Source organism: Colossoma macropomum, unplaced genomic scaffold (assembly GCF_904425465.1).
Source record: "Colossoma macropomum unplaced genomic scaffold, Colossoma_macropomum, whole genome shotgun sequence".
NCBI lineage: Eukaryota > Metazoa > Chordata > Actinopteri > Characiformes > Serrasalmidae > Colossoma > Colossoma macropomum.
This window is the reverse complement of record NW_023495515.1, coordinates 2,317,858-2,345,000: the sequence shown is the minus strand read 5'-3', so window position 1 is coordinate 2,345,000 and position 27,143 is coordinate 2,317,858. Positions and strand designations below refer to the sequence as shown.

Genomic DNA, 27,143 nt, shown 5'->3' with positions numbered 1-27,143 from the left:
CCTCAGAACAAATGACGTGGTGATCAGAACCAACCACATTAAGACTGAGGTCATAGAACAAATAACATGGTGATCAAAACGAAGTCAAAGAGAGGTCTCAGAATGAATTATGTGGTGATTAGAACCAATCACAGTAAGTGGGAGGCCTCAGAACGAATGACATGGTGATTGGAACCAGTCACAGTCAGGTGGAGGCATCAGAATGAATGTTGTGGTGATTAGGACGAATCACACTCAGGGGGAGGACTCAGAATTAACGACATGGTGATTAGAATCAATCACAGTCAAAAAGGGGGTCTTAGATTAAATGATGTGGTGATTAGAACCAATCACAGTCAGGGGGAGTTCTCAGAACAAATGCTGTGATGATTAGAACCAAACACAGTCAGGGGAGGCCTCAGAATGAATGTTGTGGTGATTACAACCAATCACACTCAGGGGGAGGTCTCAGAATGAATGACATGGTGATTAGAACCAATCACAGTCAAAGGGAGGTCTCAGAACAAATGCTGTGGTGATTAGAACCAATCACAGTCGGGGGAGGTCTCAGAATGAATGACGGTGATTAGAACCAATCACAGTAAGGGTGAGGTCTCAGAACAAATGCTGTGGTGATTAGAACCAATCACAGTCAGGGTGAGGTCTCAAATCAAATGCTGTGGTGATTAGAACCAATCACAGTCAGGGTGAGGTCTCAGAACAAATGCTGTGGTTATTAGAATCAATTACAGTAAGAGTGAGGTCTCAAATCAAATGCTGTGGTGATTAGAACCAATCACAGTCAAGGTGAGGTCTCAGAACAAATGCTGTGATGATTAAAACCAATCACAGTCAGGGTGAGGTCTCAGATCAAATGCTGTGATGATTAAAACCAATCACAGTCAGGGTGAGGTCTCAGATCAAATGCTGTGATGATTAGAACCAATCACAGTCAGGGTGAGGTCTCAGATCAAATGCTGTGGTTATTAGAAACAATCACAGTAAGAGTGAGTCTCAGAACGAATGTGATTAGAACTTGACTACTGGTGAAAAGCTTGAGGATGACTAATGAAAACTGTATGTCAACAGACAGGCTACAGCAAGGTGGAGCGAGAAGGTAGGGGTTTCTAATAAAGTGGCCAGGTTTACTGTCAGTAGAACCAATAATGTTATTCCAGTGGATTAAATAGATGTTACATCACAATAGCAAATAACTAACTTGTGGGTGGAGAAAGCTGGCAGTTCTGCATTGATACAGCAGGACTTGGTACTGATGTACTAATTATATAATCCTTGTACTAATTCTGAGAGTTATTAACCAAGATAGTGGAAAAAGAGAACTTTTTAAAACTCATCCTCCCAGGTCAATAACTTCACAACTTTTTGTGATTAATTCTTGTTATATAATTATGAACTTGTTACAGCCGCACATTTCATAGCAGGGTTTAATGAAGCCTTCACTTTGTAAGGTTTTTATCTGTAAAAAACAACAATGGACCCCAAAATGAACTGAAACTAAATGTACCATCCCTGATAGCGAGCGTATATTGGTCCGCTGGCTTGATAAGGTTGGCACCCCGCTGTTTGCCACTCCTGGTCCACCCTCAGACCACCCAGATTACTGTCCTGCATACAAGCTTTAACTAGTTCTTAATCTCCTCAAACAGGTTTTAAATGCACAGAGACGTTTATTTTAGAAAATAAACTTAGACAAATATTACAAACAACTGAGAGAAAAAAAGTAAGACTAGGCCTGATATAGAATGATTTTATAGAAAATGTTGTTACTGACACTGAGCTGGATTAAAATTATTTACTAAACTAATTTACAAAGTATAACTAAAGAAAGGAAGGAAGGAAAAATCGGTAAATTCAACTGTGAGGGAAAAATGAGCAATGAAAAGTGGAATTTTGTCTAATACTCTGCTTAACTGCCAGTGGGCCGCCCAGTAAACGCTGAGCAAAATGCCGGTGGGCCTCCAGCTTTGCCATTAGCGGGCCGACAGTGGTCCACTATCCTCTTGCTATAAGGGATTCATTTCCCACCTGTGTGAGATTCAGCTGGAGCCATTATAATAACCACAGCTTTCGATTTAATAGTGTTTTTGGTCTACTTTGGCTAATTAGCTAGCGACCCTGCTTGGAAGCTAGCTTATTGACTGAAATGATATGGTGTTCAGCACTACTTTGCACACACACACACACAAAAGTCCACATTTACACAGAATCAGGCGCAGAATTAAGCAAAGCTGTTATTTTCCTCTGCTGAGAGAGAAAACATGAGCAAAAACACTCATTTTGTGGCCTTTAGCGTATATGCTAACAGTGTTAGCTGCTTAACTAGCTTATGTCGCTAGTTAACTAAAAAAATAGCATCAGGATATCAACATACAATCCTAGTTCCCATTGTGGTGCACTTACTGGTGATGTAGAAGCGCTTGGCAACTTTATCTTCATCTGGAAGAGTCAAGAATGCGCTAAATTGTCGTTAGCTTTAGCTGTGAGTGTCAACAACCATAGAGGATCCCTCAGCATGATTAATACTGTTTATAGCAGCTCTGTCTGCTTTAAAAGCTGGAAAAATGTGAGTAAAATCATTCAAATACTTGGAAACATTTGACATTACAACCTCAAACACAACATAATTTTACTGTTATTGCCAAGGTTTGGTCTGTTTTGTTTGTATTTGTTGTAAACTCTGTGGTAAATTGAGTTAGCTTCAATGCTAACTGCATGTGAGTATCCATCTGGAAGCCAAGCATTGTGCTTACAGGCACACTGATATGGTCTGTACAGTTATTATCAGATTAACACATTTTGTTTTTTGTTGAATAACTTTGAAAATATTTAAGAAGGGATAATCATGTTTGTATACAAGCAACATATACTTATCTGCTACAAACGAACACTTGAACTTTGTTTCTAGCACCTACCGTTCATGTAGTCCACCCAAAATGACTGGAAGGGTAATGTTATAGTTTAGCCCATGGGTGGGTTCACTGTAACCGACAGAGGGTCAGTTTAACACTCGGTAGAAAAGTCTGATGAATTAGTGTAAACAAAGTTAATTCAATATCATTCTATGTAGTAAGAAACAAATATATTTCCCAGTTGCTTTATATATTTCTATCTATAAGACAGACAGCTTATACAGATAATATGTATACATATTACAGAGATACATAATCAAATAATATATGAAAACTGACAAGAAACTGTGTCACACAATGACAAATTTATTTTCTATCCAGTGTAGGAAAATAAAAACATCACACATCAGTATAATATGGAGCTCTACCAACTGTTAAGGTCAATTTCATTAACGTACTTATTCAAAACCAAAATAATGACGTCTGAAAGATACTAATAAAGTAGAAGAAAATCCCTGTTGTCAGATGTTTTCTCTCTTTTTCATCTTAAAATCTATGTGGAACAAAAAGAGAAAATTTACATTATTTGTCTTTGTTTACTAACGGTGGCTTAGTTGTAATGCTGTGTAACAGCTAACAGAGGCTGAACTTAAGCCCAGCTAGCGCTTGTTGTGAGCTTGTCAGCTGCTTTAAGATTGATTAAAGTATTATAAGGTCAAATTACGTGATTTACACAAACAGCTCAGTAACTTGACCTACTTTAACAACGTAAAAAGTTTGTGTTAATTTGTGCCCCACGTTATGTGTTCCCCTCGCTCCCCTACTTATTTATTGCTTGTAGCTCATTGAGTGTGTTTACCTGCCCTTAATAATCTGATCATAATCAGATTTCTGCATTCTCATTATTCAAATGGTCATGTAAACAGCACCCTCTGATTTCTAACATCAGTGTAAAGTCTAGAAATCCGATTAGGAAATCCAATAAAGAGAGCCGGATTTTAGCTCACCAATCAGATTTCTCAGTGCGTGTGAACTCTTACTCTGATTTCTTTCAGATTTCTTAGTCTGAGCGTGTGCAAAAACAGACTGCGATACCGGAAATAAGCATACAGTGTTGCTGCGAGACTCAGCAAAACACTTTTAAAGCGACACTAAAATAAACTACATGCTTGACAAAATGAAGGATTTAAATTTTTCTTAATTTCTAGATGATGTATGTTCATATTTTCAGGTAAAGTGGCGCAAGGTTTAAAAAAAAGCTGCTGCATGAAGTTTGAGTTTTACGTTACATTCACGCCACGTCTTCTGTGAATTTATTGGCTGGTTGCAAAGCAGAAATCCAATTACTGCCTGACTTGTGTAGACTCAGAATTTTCCATTATCTGATTACTCAAGTGCAAAAACGTAAATAGAATGTAAATGCATTTCAGTACAACTTGCTGATTAACAGAGTCTTTATTTAATGTTTAGCAAAACAATATCAATAATAATCAGTGCTAACTCTATTATTCTACTATTTAGGGCTGCATTTATTATTATTACGAATATGAGGACTGTTTTTATTATTAAATATTCTTCGCAATGCTGGCTTGCATCTTTGAATACATATTTCATAACTTTAATCAATAAAGTAAGTAGAATACGGTATCTTTTTGAATAAAAACTTTTTAAACCTCATCCGGCTAAAAAAAATGATTTGACCATTTTGGAAAAATTTTTCAAAATTTCAAATATCAAAATTTCCAAATTTGATCGAAAACATTTTTCAGTCCCAGTTACAGTGTTATTTTGGCATCCTGTATAAATATAAATATTGTGTGAGATCAAGTTGTGGCCATAAAATAGGATCTCGTTCCCACACCTTACTAAGTTGTGGCCATGACTTAATTATCTTGTTCCCACGACTTACTTAAGTCGTAGCCACGCATTATTTTTTATTTATACAGGATGCCACCAGCGGGGCTCCGTAAGAGAGAAAAGGCGAGAAACATTGACCCTCACTGGAGTAAACGGAGGGCTTTAGGACCCTGAGCGTTAACAAACACTGGAACTCTGACTTGATGCAGAGAGAGACAGAGAGTGAGAGAGAGAGAGAGAGGAGAAGAGAGGAGAGAGCGCGCGTGTGGTCAGTGTGTTCTCCGCTCTCTTGTACAGCGCACGCGGCCGTGTGTGTATGTGTGAGTGTGTGTGTATGAGGGAGTGTGTGTGTGTGTGTGTCTCGCTCCGGACTCCTTCGCGTCTTCGTTCCGAGCTGTGAGCCGGCAGGTGGGAATGACATGAGCACCCATGAGAGGAAAAGAGGGAGAGACGTGTAAGAGCACACACACACACTCTCACACACACTCACTCTCACACACACACACTCTCACACACTCTCACACACTCACTCTCACACACACACACTCACTCTCACACACACACACTCTCACACACTCACTCTCTCTCACACACACACACACACACACACACACACAAATAAGGGGGCAAAGCGGGGCTTCCAGAGCAGTTTGGACTACTTAGCTTTGTGTGTGTGTGTGTGTGTGTGTGTGTGTGTGTACATACCTGTGAGTGAGAGAGAGAGAGTGTGTGTGTGTGTGTGTGTGTGTGTGAGAGAGAGAGAGAGATAAACACACACACGCGCTCTGCGCGCGGAGCAGAGGCAGACAGCAGTGGAGTGTGTGGAGAGTGTGTGTGTGAGGCAGAAGCGCGCTCGTCCACTCTCGCGGTCAGCATGGTGCTCCTGCAGCTCGCGCTCATTGCACTCGTTTATCTTTTCAGACGAGGACAGCAGGTCTTCCTGAGAGCCGAAGAGCCGCCCGCCCTCTCCACCACCGTACAGGTAGGACTCTCTCTCTCTCTCTCTCTCTCTCTCTCTGACATTGTTTCTCTGTTTGTCTCTTTCTTTTCTCTTTCTCTTGTTCTCAACTCTTTCTTCTCTCTCTGTGATTTCTTGTGTCAGTTTTGTTATTGTTGTTTATCTTCCTCTCTCTCTCTTTCTCTATCTCTCTTTCTTTCTTTTTCTTTGCCTCTCTGAACTCTTTCTGTTTCTCTTTCTGTTCACTGTATTGATTTTGTTAAAGCTGTTTTCCTCTCTCTCCCTTTCTCTCTTCTCTTCTCTTCTCTTCTCTCTCTCTCTTGCTCCCCTTTTCTTCTCTCTCGCTCTTTCCCTTTATCTCTCTCTCTCACTTCTCAGTCTTTTTAACCAGCTGTCTCTCTTTTCTCTCTTTCTTTCTCTCTCCCTCTCTCTCTCTCTCTCTCTCTCTCTCTCTCCGTCTCTCGGACACGTGTGATGTGATTTCTCTCTGCGCTGTGATGACAGCTCTCTCTACTTTTTCTCTCTTATCTTTCTTCTCAAACTCTGCTTCCTCACTCCGTCTGTCTCTTTTACCCCTTTCTGTCCTCTCCACACACAAACACACACACACACAAACACACACACAAACACACACACACACACACAAACACACACACACACACACACACACACACACACAGATGTTGTGTTACGTGTGCTCTTTTTATATGTTCCACCTGCCGGGAAGGTCAAAAAAACCACAAAGGAATAGAGAGAACGAGGGAGAGAGAGGAAGACAGGTGGAGGACAGAACAAACGTACAGAACGAGAGAGAGGGTGGGTGAGAGAGAGAGAGAGAGACAGGTGGAGGATAGAGCAAACAGAGAGAAAGAAAAGAGAAGGATGGAACAAATGGACGCAGAGAGAGGTGTAGGACAAAACAAACAAACAGAAAGAGAGAGAATAGATAAACAGAGAAAGAATAGACAGACAGAGGGAGACAGAGAGAGAAAGAGATGGAGAAGAGAACAGAGAGAGAGGTAGAGGGACAGAGAGAGAGAGAGAGAGAGAGCACGCTGACAGTATAGTGTCAGCAGTGGTGCTGAAATGTAAATAGACAAAATATCAATATTAAACTATATGGTGAAAATAATGCTTATGATTCTTTTGCCATCACCACAAAGTGACTTTGAAACTTCAGTTTACACTGCGTGAGCATTTCATGACGAACGGACCAATAGAAACGATCCTGAATGAAAACAAAGTTAAATCATTTTTAAAAGCCTACGTTAAAGCTCCTGCACCGTGATCGATTCAGAGGTGTGAGGCTCTGACAGACTGCAATGATATGCAACGCTAAATGTGTGTGGTGACCTGGGCATGCATGTGTGTGTGTGTTGACTGATTAATAGAGTGATATATGATAGAGAGAGAGAGAGAGAGAGAGAGAGAGAGAGAGAGAGAGATTTGAAAGGTTCTGGGACATTTCCGGGATCTAACGGGCTGGTGTGTTTTGTTGGTTTGCTGATGCTGTGCACTGATCAGTGTTTATGAGTGTGTGTGTGTGTGTGTGTGTGTGTGTGTGTGTGTGGGTGTATGAGTGTGTGTGTGAGGGATGCACAATGATATCGGAGTCATATCGCTATTGGCAGGTAAAAATATGATCAGTATGCACAGATGTTTAGATTTCACTGATATTCTAAACTGATATTTGACTATGTATTAATTTTACTCCAGAAGACCCCAACGTTTATGATTCTGGTCCACTGTGCTAACATATCTACATTTTATTCATTTTACTTCATTCATAAACCTACACTGTAAAAAAATTACTGTAAATTTACAGTTAATTACTGGCATTACTTATACAGTCAATTTACATAACAGTAAAAAAAAAATAAAAATGACAGTAAATCACTGGCTACTGGTGACATTATCTTTACAGTCAATTTACCGCACCATATTAACAGGATATAATTAAATTTATGGTAAATTACTGGCTTCTAGTGATATTATTTTTACAGTCAATTTACAGAACTATATTAACAGTAAATGACTAAATTACTAGTTGCATTACTTTTACATTTAATTTATAGAACCGTATTACCAGTAAAAAAAAAATACGTTAAATTACTGGCTGCTAGTTACACTACTTTTACAGTTAATTTACTGAACCGTATTATCAGTAAATAACAGTCCACACTCACCTGCACCACACGATTACTGTGATGTAGCTGCTGTACACTTACAGTAATAAGCTGTAATTAAAATACAGTAATAACCTGTATTTTTACCTTACATCTGTAAAAGAAATGCAACAAATGTAAATGTACATATGAAAAAAATGACACACACTTCTAAAGTTGTTGATTCTAAATATGTTGCATTATGTTTACATTTAATTTTACAGGAGCTATAAATATATTAAAAATAATAAAAAAATATGTCAAGAAACATTTGTTTACCATTTTTTGCACTGTAAATACACAAAAGTTAGCATATTTAAAATGCAAATATATTTAATATTTAACAGATATTTGAACTTATATCTGGCAAGATCAGTAAACAATAATATTTTTGTCAATATCTCAGTGTTCCAGCATTTGAACTATCAAAAAAAGCAAACAAACACAAAAATACAGAATTTTTTAAAAGTCTTTAAGGTCTTTAAATATAATTTAGAAAAGCAAAGCTGATTGGCTGCCCTGTATCGTGTAGCAGTCCTGGCTGAAACACTCCTTATAATTTCAGTGTGAGTGGGCAGAGCTAAACTGCTGAAGGCTGCGGCTTAGGGTCCATAGATGGATTTTAATGATGTTATTTGTATTTATTAGAATGTTAGTGTTTTTCTGAGGAAACAAATAAAACGCTGTTGTCGGAACAAAACCTTGTATCTTCATTTTTGTCGTTTTTCAGTTTTTGACATAATTTGAAAATGCCTGTTGTTCTTTACATTGTGTGTAAATTTCAAGATAAATGGACCAAGGGAAACGGCCCAAAATTACTTGGAAAAAAGTCTGGTTCCATTGACTTACATTAAAAGTAAAGTATGTTTTTTCCTTCTCCTGTAAAATTATCATTTTGGAGATACAAGGTTTTGTTCCAACAACAGCGAAATGCTTTTTTAAATATAATTTTATCAGACACCTAAAACTTTTGCACATTACTATACGTCCGAAACTAAAGGTACTGAACCCCAGCGACACTTTAGTGCCTTTTTTTCGCAGAGTGTATCAGAATAAGAAGCTACAGAAGTGAAAAATGTTGCATATAAGCATTGGCTAACGATTCCTGCCAGTACGTCCCCATTAATACAGCGACTATCGTTGCTGTCGTGCCAAAACCGTGTATCTCAATTAGTTGCCCTTTTTTACTTTTTTACATAACGTGAAAGTGCAAGCTGCATTTTGTACTCTGTCAAAATTTCATGATGAACGGACCAACAGAAATGGTCACAAATGACATGTAAAAAATATTTTTTACATTAATTTCTATTACAAGTTTAGAACTTTTTACCTTCTCCTGTAAAGTTCCCATTTTGGAGATGCGAGATATTTTGTGCCATAAGTTTTGTTCTTTTGGTGTGTCATATTGATTAGATTCTGCTTTGATTGACAGGTAGGTGCGCTAAAGGTGGTGAGAGTGTCTTGCACAGGGATTTGGAGGTGTTTGTGTGAGTCAGAGAGAGAGAGACAGAGAGAGAGAGACCTAGAGACGGAGATAAAATCTCAGTTGGCAGTTTGTCAGTCAGAATGCTGAAGGCTTAGATTAAAATGTCACCATACAATTTCTCTCTCTCTCTCTCTCTCTCTCCCTCCCTCTCTCTCTCTTTCTCCCTCTCTTTCATCTTCAAACTTCCCTGATCCCGAAATAACCCACTAGAACCCCTTATTTGGGAATTCAGAAAGCCAGGTTGCAGCTGTATGTGTATGAATAGCACACCGGTGTAAAGAGGCTTTGAGAAAAAGACAAACAGAGCTTTGCCTGTTATTACCATCACAGATACATATCTCTCTCTCTCTCTCTCTCTCTCTCTCTCTGCTCTGCCTTTTTGTTCTCACTCTGTTATGATCTTGCCAAATGATTTACAATTTTAAAGCATTAAATCTAAAATAGGCTGTGAGTGTGTGTGTGTGTGTGATAGGTGAAAGGAGAGTGTTCTCAGCTTGTTTACATCTTTATTCTCTTTCTCTCTCGCTGTGTGTGTGAGAGAGAGAGTCTGTTCTTTTTGGCAGCATCATGTGAAAATCTTGGCAACAGTCAATTTATATGTGTGTGTGTGTCTGTGCGTGTGTGCGTGTGTGTGTGTGTCTGTGTGCGTGTGTGTGTGTGTCTGTGTGCGTGTGTGTGTGTGTGTGTGTGTGTGTTGGGGGGTGTGGTGGTAGTGTGCATGTCCACAAAGCGCAAGCCAATGATAATCTCATCAACACACTGACCACTGTCAATACATTTAATCAGCCACAGTACTTTAAACACACACACACATTTGTTTCTGTGGATTCTGGGGACATTGCATAGACTTCCATTAATTTCCTGGAGACTTACCCAAACCCTAACCAAACCTTAGCCTACCACTAGCCTAAACCTAAAGCCAAGCCCTAAATTTAACCTCACCTTAAAACTTGCTTTCATCTTAAAATTTAATGGTTTACTTTGTGAGGACCAGCTTGGGGTCCCCACAAGGATGAAAGGTCCCCACAACATGCCACAGTGTGTAATAAACCTGGTATACACACACTGTTTTGTTTTGAGACTATGTATATAATAATATCTGCTTTATGTATTAGATATATTGAAGTCTCTATATTTAATATTAACAAATCCATATGTATTATATGTATATCGCTGCTGTCTCAACAAAACCTCGTATCTTCAAAATACTTCAAAAAACCTTTACAGGAGAAGGAAAAAAACTACTTCACTTTTAATGTAAGTCAATGGAACCAGACTTTTTTCCTTAGTAATTCTGGGCCGTTTCTGTTGGTCAATTTTCAGGAAATTTACACACAATGTAAAGGACAACTGGCATTTTCAAATTATGTCAAAAACTGAAAAATGACAAAAATGGAGATACAAGGTTTTGGTACGACAGCAGCGATGTACTTATAGGCAATTTCCCAAAAGTATTATTCCTATATTAAGTCCCAATATATCAGTGTCCCATTTAGTAAAAAGCACTTTACCAGTTCAGGACCAAAGTTGAGACAGCAGGTAAAATTCAAATAAAAACAGAAAGCAATTATTTGTATATCCACTTTAACCTGTATTTAAATGAACACAATACATGTTTTATCAGTTTTATCTTATTAAAAAACTTTTTTTAATAAATATATATGTGAAATATATGTTCATTCTAAAATTGATGCCTGCAACATGTTGGGACGGGGCAATTTACGACTAAGAACACTGTAAAATGTTTAAAAACACCTGAAATGGGTGATGCAATCATATTTAATGAGCATCCAGGAAAGGCAGAGTCCTTTATGAGCAAGGATGGGTTGAGGCTCGCCACAAAAGTGCATCAGCACATAGTCCAACATTGTTTAGGTATTTCTCCATCTACAGTGCATAATATCAACAGATTCAGGGAATCCTGGGAAATCTGTGAGTAAAACCACAAGTGATTGCCCGTGACCTTCCACCTCTCAGATGGCACTGCATTAAAAACCGGCATGCTTGTCTGATGGATAACACCACATGTGCTATACTTTGAAAAACCTGCATCCACAAATGCAAGTTGGATTAACAACATCCAGAAATGCAGCTGACTTCTTTGGGCTCGTGCTCATCTGAAATGGACTGATACTCAGTGCATAGTAGTCTGAAGAGTCAACCTTTCAGATAATTTATAAAAACAATGGTTGCATTCTCTGCCATCAAAGAAGAAGAGGACCATCCAGATTGTTACCAGTGTAAAGTTCAAAAGCCAGTATCTGTCATGGTTTAGTAATAAATTAGTGGATAACTTGCACATCTGTGAAAGCACCATTAACCCTGAACACATGTTGGACCAAAATGCTGCCTTTTAGACACCGTCTTTTTCGGTGATCTTCTTGCTTATTTCAACATGACAACAAAAATAAACATTCTGTACATGTTCCAACAGCATGGCTGCATTATCAGAGTGTGTGGATGCTAGACTGACCTGAGTGCAGTCCAGACCTGTCTCCCATTGAAAATGTGTCTTATTAAGCTCAAAATACAACAACGATGGCCGGTACAGATGCACAAGTGAAGAATGTTTAATAGAAGAATGGCAAAAATTTACACTTTCAGAACACAGTAATTTATATCTTCAGCCCCTAAATGATTATTTAGTGCCGTTAAAAGGATAGGTGATGTAACACAGTGGGAAACATGCTCCTGATCCATCATTTTCGGAATGTCTTCAAGGCATCACATTTGGAATGAACATATATTTACAAAAACAATGACTTTCATGAGGTAAAACATCAGTTTGTATGAAAACAAATGTGTGTGTGTGCATTTGTGCTCCAAAGGTTTGAACAGTCACAGATCTTAGGTGTTCTTTATATGGTCTTATCACTGATTGCTCCTTTGCTTTGAAGAGAACAAGAGAAAGACTCTTTCTCTTTTCCTTAGCAGAAGGAGGCCTTTGGAGATAGACAGAGCGGATTTAGTGCTTAGAAGACGAATAGAAGACGTATGATCTCTTCAGATGGAAAGATGGCTCCTTTGGGTCTTTCTGCTGCCCCACATTTCTGTTTTTCTACTTTGTAGCTTCTCTGAAATGTATTGAGTATTCAATTTGCTAAATGGAAGATGTGAGTGGATCAATGAAGAAACAGTGAATTGGTGATGTACAGTGGGCCCATATGGCAATGTGTGGTCAATGAAGTCCTCTAGAATCTTACGTGAATGCTTGGTAACGTGAATTATTAGTGTGCTTCATTCTGCTCTTTATATCTACCCCCACTTTTTTCTCTCAGAGTGTCAAGAACAGATTGGTCATTTGCATAAAACAGCTAAATAGACATTTTGTGGTGAATGGAATGACAGAAATGGTCCAAAATTGCCTGGAAGAAGGTTTCGCTACATGAACATACATAACAGTTTAAATGTTTTTCCATTTTCCTTTAAAGTTACTGTTTTTTGAGATACAAGGTGACCAGCTAGTAGAGGTCTGCAGGCCTGTGGGATTCCAGCGGAACCCAAAACAATATCTTGCGGGCGGCAGTGGAATTGAAAAAACAGGCAGAAAAGTATTTAGTCAGCCACTGATTGTGCAAGTTCTCCCTACTTAGAAAGATGAGAGAGGTCTGTAATTTTCATCATAGGTACACTTCAACTATGAGAGACAAAATGAGAAAAAAAAATCCAGGAAATCACTTTGTAGGATTTTTAAAGAATTTATTTGTAAATTATGGTGGAAAATAAGTATTTGGTCACCCACAAACAAGCAAGATTTCTGGCTCTCACAGAGCTGTAACTTCTTTAGGAAGCTCTTCTGTCCTCCACTCGTTACCTGTATTAATTGCACCTGTTTGACCTCGTTATCTGTATAAAAGACACCTGTCCACAGCCTCAAACAGTCAGACTCCAAACTCAACCATGGCCAAGACCAAAGAGCTGTCGAAGGACACCAGGAAGAAAACTGTAGACCTGCACCAGGCTGGGAAGAGTGAATCTACAATAGGCAAGCAGGTTGGTGTGAATAAATCAACTGTGGGAGTAATTGTAAGAAAATGGAAGACATACAAGACCATTGATAATCTCCCTCGATCTGGGGCCCCACGCGAGATCTCATCCCGTGGGGTCAAAATGATCATGAGAACGGTGAGCAAAAATCCCAGAACTGCACGGAGGGACCTGATGAATGACCTGCAGAGAGCTGGGACCAAAGTAACAAAGGCTACCATCAGTAACGCACTACGGCGAGAGGGACTCAAACCCTGCAGTGCCAGGCATGTCCCCCTGCTTAAGCCAGTACATGTCCAGGCCCGTCTGAAGTTTGCCAGAGAGTATATGGATGGTCCAGAAGAGGACTGGGAGAAGATCATGTGGTCAGATGAAACCAAAATAGAACTTTTTGGTAGAAACTCAACTCGTCGTGTTTGGAGGAAGAAGAATGCTGAGTGGCATCCCAAGAACACCATACCTACTGTGAAGCATGGGGGTGGAAACATCATGCTTTGGGGCTGTTTTTCTGCAAAGGGGACGGGACGACTGATCCGTGTTAAGGGAAGAATGAACGGGGCCATGTATCCTGAGATTTTAAGCCAACACCTCTTTCCATCGGTGAGAGCATTGAAGATGGAACGTGGCTGGGTCTTCCAGCATGACAATGATGCCAAACACACCGCTCGGGCAACGAAGGAGTGGCTCCGTAAAAAGCATTTCAAGGTTCTGGAGTGGCCTGTGTTGCCCAGCGACAGCCCCAAAACATCACTGCTCTAGAGGAGATCTGCATGGAGGAATGGGCCAAAATAGCAGCTACAGTGAAGCAAACCTGGCGAAGACTTACAGGAAACGTTTGACCTCTGTCATTGCCAACAAAGGTTATGTTACAAAGTATTGAGTTGAACTTTTGTTATTGACCAAATACTTATTTTCAACCATAATTTACAAATAAATTCTTTAAAAATCCTACAAAGTGATTTCCTGGATTTTTTTTTCTCATTTTGTCTCTCATAGTTGAAGTGTACCTATGATGAAAATTACAGACCTCTCTCATCTTTCTAAGTAGGAGAACTTGCTCAATCAGTGGCTGACTAAATACTTTTTTGCCCCACTGTACGTTTGTACGCTCACTTAAGGTGGATAAACATTTTCGTGATAATATACAATAATATAAAACAATGTAAATACAAAGTACTTGTTGCACATCTCAAAGGGCAGGCAAGGGTGAAACATACTTGAGAAATAATACTTCATCACTATATTTAAGCATTATTTTGGAAGATTTGTACTTTGTTCAAGTGCTTTTTGAAAATGAATACTTGCAAAATTACATTTCCAAAAGTAAAGAACACTTTAAACACTTTAAAGAACACTCCTTGCCTTTTCAACTAGTCCTTTAAAATACTCGTGGCAAATCTCAGACCAAGCAAGTATGGAACTACTTAAGTTATATTAAATGGCTGCGCAAGGCTTGACAGCTCCCAAGGTGCCTTATCCTGATTAATTGAAATTTTCTGAGCAATTTGTATTTATTTTTCAAGTTTTTACAGTTGTGGAGAATTTAATGCTCTCATATAGAGCAGATGGAAACACTATTATTTGTATACAGTACTATGCAAAAGTCAGACCATCATTCATTTGTTTAATCCCCAGTTAAAACAGCCAATAAGTACAAGTTATTCATTTTTCAGGAGATATTTCTGAGGAGATTAGATAAAAGATAGTCCCCTTTCATAAGGAACTCTGAAATCTTATCTGTTTAGTCATCATGACAACTTCAGCTAGGACTGAATTCAGGACAGAAGCTATTACAGAGCAACAGTTCTTAAGTTCATAATCTATCCCTTAATCCAGATAAGAAAACAGTATCACAGGTACATCCTAACTAGACTGAATTTCCTACTGTCCTAGCTTTAGCATAACCCCAGTGTTGTCCTAACTTCTGCTTTAACCACCATTTCTATCATAATTAGGCAACAATTACAGGCAACATAATTCACTATTAGAGTAATGATATTACATTTATTTATATTGCAAAATGGTGTTTTCACTTGTGAGATGTTTTTCCTCTTAGTCTTTTGCAGACTAAGAGGAACGTTGATTCTTGGGGAGGTCAGTGTCTTTTGGCTCCGAATTAGATTCGGCTCTGGTGGCTCAAACATGTATACGTTGTATTCGCTGTACAAGTCCAGTAAAGCTGCTGGACATTTTTCAGGTCATAGTGGTATTTGACACTTGAGGCTGAACCATTCCCGCGATTGGGTGTGGTTTCAGTGCCTTCAGTGGACACGCCCCCAGCATTTCAGAGCAGAGAATACTGCTTATTTTTTGACAATTTTGAAACCTCTTGCCAGTTTTTTTTAATCCTTCAAATTTGGCTTAATAACACATCACCTACTTAATTAAGGTGGGTTGAGAGAGTGGTCAGTGATGGAGGGATAGATGGTGGAAGAAAGCATGTGGAGGGCATGTGTGTGTGTGTGTGTGTGTGTGTGTGGATGTCCCGTTGGGACCATGGCCACAGGACGTCCCACCCCAGGGGTTGGTGCACAATGGCTGCAGTTAATCCTGTCACAGCCAGCTTTCTGCATACACTCACACCAGATGTGCTGGATTAATATTAAAATAGATGAGAGCTAGGAGAGGTCAGGAAGGTCAAGTTGCCACGCGGCTGGTTCTGTCAGTCTTTGTGCGTGTGTGTGTGCGTGTCTTTGACCGTAACAGCTGCGTTTCAGGGAGGCGTGCGCAGGCCCCGTCCCGCTTGGTCATTTTTTTTTTGTCGTCCGTCCTTTTCGGTCCACTTGTCCCCTCGGACCTTCTTCTCGCCTCTCCTCCATCACTCTCTTTTTGTCCCTTAACAGCACTGAGTGTGTCCAAATGCAGAGCCGACGGTGCAACCATTCGTCCAACATGCACCACCCGAGCGTCCAGGTATGTCACGCATACACGTACAGACGTACACTCATTTATTTATATATACACGTTCACTGGTGCGTCCACTGCTGCTGTCCTTTTTGCCGCTTTCTCCTCTCCTCGTTTTGTAACGTTGCTTTCGTCCTCATCAAATATGCCGTCCAACGCGACTTCCATCCATTTATCAGTGTATGTTTTACGCCAGTTGCTGTCGTCCAGTGTAAGGGACTAATACAGTCGTATGTAAAAGTTTGAGCTAAATTATTTTGTTGATATTCAGCATATTTTATACAGGGAATAAATTAAAATGTGATTTTTCTGCTAATTTTTGTGCACAATTTCTATTTAATTGCTGAGTTTAACAAATTTTAAAAAAGTAACATAAAATTGAATATTTTGCCGTAACCTTTGCACACCCTACATTTTACGCTTTGTTTGTTGTCCAGCATTTTCATTTCAGTAAATAAACAGTAATTGTGCTTTAAAATGTGTAGATGTTTGTTCTCTGTAGAAGATATGTATTTATTTTTCATTTTAAAAAAATAATAAAAATGAATTTGAGCAGGGGTGCCCAAACTTTTGTATATGGCTGTGGTTGTGGTTGAAACTTTGATTAGGTTGATTAATTTCTTTATGTTTATGTAAACAGAATGTGACAATTGTGTTTACATGGCTTGTTTATCACATGCTGTCATCTGTGTATATTTATTTTCACATCTTTTATTTCAATCTTATTTATTTATAATCTTTTATGGCATAAAAGGTTTGATTAAGATAATAAAAAAAGATAAAAAAAATCAACAGGACAAAGGAATATAATGTAAAACAATAATTTTAAATGATAAAAAAGATAGAATACTAAAAAGATACACAATAAAACCTGTAAAATAGTACATAATAAAAAAATCATTTTTATAACTATAATTAATAATAATATGATTGGACTTTTAATTTTATTAAAATACATAAAACATAGGTAATAAACATACAGAAAAATTATAGTAAATAAATAAATAAAACTAACTAAATAATAATAACTAAATAAAAAAATAACTAAATAAAAAAAAACTAATGATGAATAAATGATCAATTTTTAGGATACAATGTAAACAAATATTAAAATAAAATGTATAATAGTAATAATAATAACAATAATAACAACAAAATAAAAATATTTTGTGTTTAAGCTTTTAACTGTATTCATAGTAAAACACAGCACACATAATGTTTATATTTTAATAAGGGTATCTTTCTTTAAAATACAAAATAAGAGTTCTTTTTAGTCTAAATATAGAGTCTAAAGAAGCTTCAGACTGAAACAGCACAGCTGAAGCACCTTCCACTGGTGACAGCCCTCCTTATCTCCCTAATTATCTCATTACCACTCATTGGAGCTCGTTAAGAGCCAACTCCTCCCTTATGGAATGTGATGGCTTTGATAAGGTGGATGTGCTGCTCCTCCTGCTCCTCGTACAGCTTCAGAGCTACTAATTACACACTGGACGTCCTCATTAGCCAGTTTGACAGCTAATTAATTCTTTTGATTATACATATTATGGTCTTTTGTTGCTGGGAAATATCACTGATAAATAATTCTCAATTAATTATTAAGTATGAGGACAATTAGAAATGAAGGTGGGGAAGAGGATTAAAATCGTAAGACAGAGTTAACTCATAAAATTCCAGAGTTATTACTCTTGTTTTGCAAGATTATTGAAAGTGAGTAATTACGTAGTTATGTAATGTTATATAAATTATATAGTCACATATTTTTTGTTTGTTTTGATATCAACAAATACCAAACATGCCAAAGAGGATTGCGTTAAATGTACACACAAGGTGCTCTCACGTTTTCATGTCACTACCGAAACACAAAGAGTTTTAGTCTGTGGGCGGAGCCTTATTGAGTTGAGTCACGAGTCTCAGTCAAATTGCGAGTCAGTGGAAAATGAATCTGAGTTGAGTTTTGAGTCAGTTAAAGGCTTATCTGAGTTGGGTCATGGCCAGTTAAGGGCGAGTCTGAGTTGAGTCATGAGTCTGTTAAGGGCGAGTGCGAGTTGAGTCATGAGTCAGTTAAGGGCGAGTCTGAGTTGAGTCATGAGTCCGTTAAAGGCGAGTGCGAGTTGAGTGAAGAATGAGTGAGTAGAGAATGTATCTGTGTTGGGTCATGGTAAGTTCGAGTCCGAGTTGCTGACTCAAGTCGCTGGAAATTAGAAGGTCTGGAGTCACGAGTCTGAGTTGAATTGCGAGTCAGTAGAGAATGAATCTGAGATAAGTTTTGAGACAGTTAAAGGTGAATCTGAATTGGGTCTTGAGTCATGAGTCTGAGTCAAGTTGCAAGTCAGTAGAGAATTAATCTGAGTAGAGTTTTGAGTCAGTTAAAGGCATATATGAGTTGGGTCATGGTCAGTCAAGGGTGAGTCTGAGTTGAGTCACGAGTCTGTTAAGGGCGAGTGCGAGTTGAGTCATGAGTCAGTTAAGTGCGAGTCTGAGTCAAGTTGCGAGTCAGTAGAGAATGAATCTGAGTTGAGTTTTGAGTCAGTTAAAGGCATATCTGAGTTGGGTCATGGTCAGTTAAGGGCGAGTCTGAGTTGAGTTGCGAGTCAGTTAAGCATAAGTGAGAGTCAAGTTGTGAGTCAGCTGAGGACAAGTCTGAGTCAAGCCAGGAGTTAGTTAAGGGTAACTCTGAGGTGAGTTGTGAGTCAGTTAGTGGCGAGATTGTGTTAAGTTGCGAGTCCTAGAGTCCGAGTTGCTGACTCGAGTCCCAGGAAATTAGAAGGTCTGGTGCCCCTATAAAAGCAGAGGTGAATGTGAGTGTGAAAGCAAAACAGGCACAACTGAAACCTTTGGTAAAGTCTGATAGTGAGTGAGAAAATGGAATGGTTAATTATTAATTTTAATAAACATAATTAAGCTACAGGGTCATTGAAAGCAAAAGATTTCAGTCTAAAGTCCAAGTTAGTTAAAAGTCCGAAATGGTTTTAAACTCTGGCTTTGAACCAGTTTTATAGAGTGATCTGTGCAAACTCTCAATGTTACCCTGCGTTTCTCATCTCTCAGATGTGTCCAATTTCTTTTTAGTCAATTTCTTTTTTCTTCCTTTCTTCCTTTCTTGTAAAGGTTGTGTCCCTAATTTCTCCAAAGTGACAGACTGTGTTATGATTTAACCGAACACAGTTTCTCAAGGGATGGATCCCTACACCCCCCGACACACACACACACACACACACGCTACTGCTGCTGTGTTCTACTTTTCAGTCAGAGACTCCATGTTCCAGTCTGGAGGTGTGTGTGTGTGTGTGTGTGTGTGTGTGTGTGTGTGTGTGTGTGTGTGTTGACATCCACAGCTAAAGACTAAATATTCTAAAACTAAACCTCAATATATATAAAACATATCACTGTTTTCAGAACAAAACCTCGTATCTCCAACATGGTAACTTTACAGGAGAAGGAAAAAACACACTTTACTTTTAATGTAAGTCAATGGAACCAGACATATTTCCAAGTCATTTTGGGCCGTTTCTTTTGATTCATTCATAATGAATTTTACAGACAATGTAAAGGACAACAGGCATTTTCAAATTCTGTCAAAAACCAGAAAACGACAAAATACGAGCTACGAGGTTTTGTTCTGTCGGCAGCGATATATAACGATGCATCAGCTGACGTTCAGTGTTAAATACTGTGGCAACTTTGATGTTCATTGTGAAAATGCGATGCCAGTAAAATAGCTACTATAAAACATGTAAAGGATGGTCCTAAAATCTGATTGGCTGACCCACATTCTAAGCCGTTTCAAAATATTTGATATATTGTATATAATGTTGATGACAAAGATGAAAAAACATCATTTTTCTTTGAATTTCTCTAATTTTGTTCATTCTAATTTTTCGCCTACTTTTATCAAATTGTAAAAAATCAACATAAATAATTACAATTACGATTAGTTTCATTTTTAAATAAAAAACTTTATTAAAAAATGTCCCACATTTTCATGTCACTATCAAAACACAGAGTTTTAGTCCAAAGGCGGAGCCTTATTTTAGCCACGCCCCTGCCCTTTTTTAGAGCAGGAAGTAAGACTGTAGCTTGTGCAGGTTACAATACAGTAACATCAGGAAAGGCATAAAACAAATATTTCACATAATGAATTACACAGAAGCTTCAATAACTTAATGTATCATATGTTTCAGCATTTAGTGTGTTTAGCTTTTATTCTTTTCAGGAGACTCGCTTTCAGTTTCTCAAAGAAATCTGCAGGGATGTTTTTCTAGCACCTCCAAAGTTCAGTCTTAGAAGTTGGTTTAGCAATTACTGCTTCTCACGATCTTAATTCAGGAAAGCTAACAAGCTAGCAAGCTTCTTGGTTACTGTTAGGCCTCAAATAGAAGGATTCACTGTACAAAATATAAAGTAACGAATGTCTTGCAACCTTTAAATGTTTTTCGGTTAGATCTTTCATATGTAGTTTCAAACCCAGTATGGGAAAACCTGATATCCATCACCGTTAGCTTGATACTAATTTAACACTGGAAATGCCATGGAGGTGCTAGTAATGATTAGCATTATCATTGCAGTGATAACTGGATTTAAAAAACCTACTTATCACATGAAAGTTTCTACATTAAACACATTTATAATATGATATGAACATGATTAAATGACAAGAAATGCCAACTGCAATATACATAGATGATAATTGTTTGACAGCAATAACGTATGAATGTTAGAATCACCTTGCGCATGAGCTCTGAGAGGGTCGGGATGAGTCATGATGATTTAGAGTATCCATTTACGACGACACACTGAATGCCCCTGGTCAAGGTAATCAATACTCGTTTAAATCAACATGTGCATCAATCACTAGGCTGATCAATTGACCAGATTGGCCATCAGTTAATGCTAGCACTTTCAAATACAGCTACTTAACGGAAATGCAAATGAACAACATTGACTTCTACAAAACAGAAAACACAAATATACACAGTATACATATGGATATACACTTCATTTCCAGCTATACTTCATATCCCTGGATGGATGGATTGATGCATGAGTTGCTGTCTAGGTGGGTGGAAAAAAATCTGTTAGTCCATCTGTTAGTTTTTCCACACTGTGTCTGTCCCCAGTGGTGTCCAGTGTCCTGTAGCCGGAGGCGTTCAGTGGCATTACATGACCACTTCTCCACACCTACCCCCCCAAAAAAGCAAAATATATGTGTATATTTGGCAGCACTCAGCTCACAGGCTATCCTCATGCTTATAGCAAGCTACCTTCCACACATTGGGAACATTCAACTTGATTACAAACGACATGAATAAATTAATAAATTACAATCTCATAGATTATTCATAAAACTGTCAGGTTTAATAAAAGTTGCTTATGTTGCACTTAAATTGCAGGCTGAGGTGTTTTAGGCCTGCAAGCTAATCAAGATATGAGCATTTAGCTAGCTTAAGAAGCTGAAGCAAAGTGGCCGGCCTGTTTCCGTTAGAGCTGACCACACTCTTAAAAATAACGGCTCTTGGCTTGGATATATGGTTTCAGGAAAAAACCTGTAAGTAGTGTAGGTATAGGACTTTTATATTATATTGAGGTTCTTTAAATGTTAAAAAGGTCCTTTAGATTTGCATATCTGTTGCGCAAAAACACTTCTTTAAAAATCCATCCACCATGTTCTTTATGAAGTGGCTCTTCTATGACATCATTCCATAAGATGCTTTTTGGTTCCCTTTAGAACCAAAGATCTGGCACAACCAAGGCACAGCCAAGAATATCAAGTCAGTCTTGGGATCTGAGCCTGTGACCTTCTGGTTGCTGGCTCACCTCTCTTGAAATAAGGCTGCTGGCCGTCCCCACAGCATTGCCAGTTCAGAGGCACTACCTGGGGCTTATGTGGTTATAGGGGTTACAGTGGGGGGTTATGTGCTTCACCCAGGAACACAACTGGGAATACTGGTTGCTGGCATACCTGTCTTAACACTAGGCTACCACCCTCCCACTGCATAACTTGTGCACTCCAGGCCAGAGGCCTAATGCAATGCTCTTAGCAGTCTGTCTTACTATTGGCTCATGAGTTCTGACCTGAACGACAGCTGGTGCTAAGGTCAGTACTAGTGTGAATGGTTTGATTGATTAGCATGCTCGTATACGATGGTACACATTTCTATGACAGTTCTCCAGAAGCTGCAAACATCTGTTACTGTTTTTCCTCTTTGCTTGTTCTTAGACTAAATTATATCATATCTTAGTATACTGTTGCTTTCAAAGAAAAAATCCAGTATCTCCAAAATGGCATTATATGGAAAATTGTAAAATTTATATACATACATATTCTTACGTTAATGTTACAGCATTTCAAAGTTAATTAAGGGATTCAGAGTCGAGAACTAAGTGTGAATTAAGGGCGAGTCAAGTCACAAGTCTGCTGAGGCTGAGTCCAAGTTGAGTCATGAGTCAGTTTGGAGTGTGAGTCTAGTCACGAGTCAGTTAAGGGCAAATCTGAGTTGGGCTGTGAGTCATTAAAAGCCAAGTACAAGTCAAGTTATAAGTCAGTTAAAGATGAGTACTTGTCGAGTCGCAAGTCAGTTCAGGGTGAATCCGAGTTGTGAGTCCGTTAAGGCTGAGTGTAAGTCGAGCCACGGGTCAGTTAAGGGCGAGTCTGAGTTGAGTCACTAGTCTGAGTTATATTGCGAGTCAGTAAAGAATGAATTTGAGATGAGTTTTGAGTCAGATAAAGGCAAATCTGAGTTGGCTCACAAGTCTGAGTTGGCTCACGAGTCTGAGTCAAGTCGAGTTTTAAGTCAGTTAAAGGTCGAATCTGAGTGGGGCCATGGTTACTTATGGAAGAATCTGAGTTGGATCATGCTTAGCTAAGGGTGAGTCTGAGCTGAGTTGCGAGTTAGTAGAGAATTAATCTGAGTCAAGTTTTGAGTCAGTTAAAGGAGAATCTGAGTTGGATCGTGGTCAGTTAAAGGTGAGTCTGAGTCGAGTTGGGAGTCAGTTAAGGATGAGTGAGAGCCCAAGTCGTGAGTCAGTTAAGGACAGGTCTGAGTCAAGTCAGGAGTTAGTTAGGGGTAACTCAGAGTTGGGTTGTGAGTCCTAGAGTCCGAGTTGCTGACTCGAGTCCCCAGAAATTAGAGGGTCTGGTGCCCCACAGAAGCAGAGGTGAAGGCGAGTGTGAAAGCAACAGCCTGGAGCAATAGTGACAGAAATGACATGAGGCTTAATGTTGACTGACATCAGAGAATGAGAGAGAGAGAGAGAGGGAGAGAGAGAGAGGGAGAGAGGGAGAGAGAGAGAGAAGAGAGAGAGGGAGAGAGAGAGAGAGAAGTGTGAGAATTATTTTAGTGTATTCATCATGTTTTCTGGAATGTTGTGTGTGCGTGTGTTAATCTTCGCCAAACACGCTAGCAAAACACACGTTTCACCATCACGGGGAATGTTTTCCTTTGTGAAATTAATCCGCGGCTCGTTATTTTGAGAAAATGTCACGCTTAACTTCTCCGTGTTTGTTCTCCTGTTTCCTTACGATAAAAAAGACGGGTCAAATAATACGAGAGAAAGAAATGAAAAGAAAACAAAGAGTGTCAGGCTAGGCGCTAGCACTTTGACGCGTGGAATAACATCAAAGCTGGTTGAAAATGTCTGCTGCACACACGCACAGATGGAAAACAAACCGTATCACTGACATCCTCTAATTGTTCTGTTAACAGACCGTTAAGGTAGAGTCAAAAGGTACTGCTGTGCTTAGAGAGGCAGGCAGAAAGGAAAAGTGAGAGAGAGATAGAGCGAGCGAGGGGGAGATAATGGCCTGCAGTGATTCTTTCTTGTCCTCATAAAAGAAAAAAAAAAAAAAACAAAAGAACAAAAGCAAATTGACACATGAAGGTCGCTTGTCAAAACAGGCTCTAAAATCCGACATGGCAGCTGGCAATGGTTTGAGGATTTGAGAGTGAAGACAGACATATTTACCTCCACTCCACTGGACTTTTTCTCTCCGCTGCTTCTGTACTGTTCTGTTCTGATGGCTAACTGTAGTGAAGAGACATCATAGTCCTAGAGGAGTTCGTAGCATGTATTATACTAATAACAAACTATTCACTTGGGGGGATAACCAAATAGGGTAACCAGGCTAGGATGTCCCTTCTCCCCCCTCTTACTTCCTCTCTTGATCAAATGATGTGGTCAAATCTAATATTGACACATGTACTGAATGGCTATAGTTTATTTAAGTTGATCATAACGCCAATACGGTAATAGTGTGCTTGTGCTTTCGGGACTGATACCTGGGATATCATAGCAACTGCCTAGCAACCACCTGGCATACCACAGCAGTGGCCTAGCTACACCTTAGCCACCACCTGGGATATCATAGTAACAGCCTAGCAACACCTAAGCAACCATTTGGCTTGGCATACAGCAGCAGCCTAGCAACACCTTAGCCACCACCTGGTATATCATAGCAACAGCCTAGCAACACCTTAGCCACCACCTGAAATGCCACAGCAATGGCCTGGCAATATCTTAACCACCACCTGGGATATCATAGCAGCAGCCTAGCAACCACCTGGAATACTACAGCAATGGCCTGGCAACATCTCAGCCACCACCTAGGATATCATAGCAACAGCCTGGCAACACCTTAGCCACTACCTGGGCAATCATAGCAATGGTCTAGAAACAGCTTAGCAACCAGCTAGGATAGCATAGCAATGGCCTAGCACCACCTTAGCAACCACCTGGGATAGCATAGCTGTGACTTAGCAACACCTTAGCAACCATATGGGTTAGCATAGCATAGATCATTAGGGGGATCACTAATTTTGTCATATCTGGCCAATAGTCATTTTTCCCAGGTGTCCACACAGCGTTCCACTGCACTACAGCTACAGTCAGAGAAATAAGCACATGATCATAAACTTCACATTTGCGTGATGGAAGTAACTGGAATGAGAAAAAGGCAAATGGATAATGAACAGGAAAAAAAGGAATGAGTGGAGCAAAAGTGTCTGTTTTCCAACCATTTCGTTCTCATTTCGATGAACAGATGGAGAACAAAAGGCATGGAAGAGAGGAAAATCCTGAAGGTTCAATCAGAATATGCTTAGTCTTAAATGACATGTAAATAGAGGTGAAATTGGTCTAGCGTGAGGAGAAAAATGGAAATGGGAAATGATTCCGCTATGAACAATTGCGCTTCTGGAATGTATGGAAGGACAGTAATAAAAGGTGGTGGCACTTCTGCTTCATTAGGTGCATGAAAATCCTGCTGACCACTGTGGCTCCATCACTTCCCAAAGAAAAGAGTCTCTAGTGTTGTTTTTCTGATTGTGAACAACCATAAAAAACCATAGATGATAATTTTTACATTTCCTTGATTCGAAACCTCACCTATAGTAGAAGCCAGCAGGCAGTTTGAATTCTATGAATAAACATTTGAAGATGCATTACTACCTAAAATACATGCCCTACACTCTTAAAAAAGAAGGTACTTCATGGGTTCTTTAGTAAAGAAAATGGTTCTAGACAGAACTCGAAGAACCTTTTACCTGATAGAAGGGTTTTTGCATCATGAAAAGGTTCCTCAGATTGATGGAGCATGTGCTATGGATGGTTCTATATAGCACCAAAAAAGGTTCCTCTATTGTTATGATGTCAAGCTTAGCAATAGAAGAACCCTTTTTGGTGCTATATGGAACCCCTTTTGAAAAGGTTCTATATAGAATGATGCAAAGAAGCCTTTAATCATACAAATGGTTCTTTGAGTGTTCATGGGTCTATACAGAACCATTTACTAAAGAATCCCTGAAGAACCATCCTTTTTTAAGAGTGTAGAGTTTTGTTCATGAATATCTTTGACTTAAATTCCTAACAGAGTTTTACAAAAAAATGTATAATTCTCTTGATTGAATTAAAAATTTCTGATTATGATTCAGTTCAATTCAGCACCTTCCCAGTTGCTTGTAGGTGTTTTCCATAGTCAACGAGTTTTCAGTTGTTTTCCAAAAATAGGGAAACACGTCAAAACTATCTGTGTGACTTAGATGGGGTTGGAAAGCACTGGATTCCTTTCAAGATGTCAGAAGAAAAGGTTCGGAGCCCAAGGAAAGATGATTCAGAGCGAGGTTGAAAAGTATGTACAGGGGAAAATACTTGGAATTTTCTACAATTTTCGATTGTAATTTCCAAAATAACTTTGTAATCAAAGTGAACTTGCGTTTGATAAAGCTGATCGATTAATGTTGTCATTTTGGATGGGAATAACAGATTTGTGGGTTGGCCGAACTTTGAATTTCACCTCCTTGGACAAAGTAGCGACCATAACTGGAAATGTCATCGTTAGTGTCATTGTTAAAGCGAAAAAAAACGACTGAGATACATGTAAAAAATAAAACTCTTAAGTCTTGTTTTAAACAACGATGCAACCAACAAGACCTGCTCGGTGAGTTTGTGTGGTCTTCCACTTTGTGGCTGAGCTGATGTTACTCCTAGACTCCATTGGACAATAATAGCACTTACAGTTGTCTAGGGCAGACCTAGCAGGGCAGAAATCTCTCAAATGGACGTGCAAAGGTGGCGTCCTTTGACAGTGCCAGTTAATTTTTGTTTGCATTTTTGATTTATTTGATAAGATTGTAATATTTAAAGTACATTTGAGTCATCATTTTGGGTGGTCCTGTGATAAAAGTGGATAGGCCTAGGCCCACCAGGCCCAATCATTCCACCCCTACATACTCTCACTTTCTACCCTGTTTGTCTAGTGCTTCTGTTGTTCGTCTGTTGTTGCGGAACCAAAGGATTCGAAGGAAAAAGTCCAGAAAAGGATTTGAAGTTTCTATTGTTTTTGTTCCCATCTGCTCTGTCTTGCTCTTTTGCTCTGTTGCTCCCACATTCTCTCCACCTCTGTATCTCCTTCAACTGTTATCCTCTACCTGCATGTCCCA

The 27,143-nt window shown here is 39.1% G+C and overlaps 1 protein-coding gene across 5 annotated transcripts in view; it reads left to right on the top strand.

Moving 5' to 3' along the window:
• Nucleotides 1–27,143, top strand: part of LOC118802288 (cGMP-dependent 3',5'-cyclic phosphodiesterase) — a 259,355-nt gene that overhangs the window by 8,788 nt on the left and 223,424 nt on the right. For 2 of the 5 annotated variants that reach the window (XM_036562781.1, XM_036562780.1), the window contains exons 1-2: nucleotides 4,935–5,160; nucleotides 5,628–5,688. In XM_036562781.1, coding sequence (XP_036418674.1) covers nucleotides 5,126–5,160; nucleotides 5,628–5,688 — 96 coding nt within the window. In that variant the 5' untranslated portion in view covers nucleotides 4,935–5,125. Of the gene's footprint in view, nucleotides 1–4,934; nucleotides 5,161–5,627; nucleotides 5,689–16,145; nucleotides 16,216–27,143 lie in introns of those variants that run through there. The other 3 variants (XM_036562784.1, XM_036562785.1, XM_036562782.1) reach the window with 3 other exon arrangements.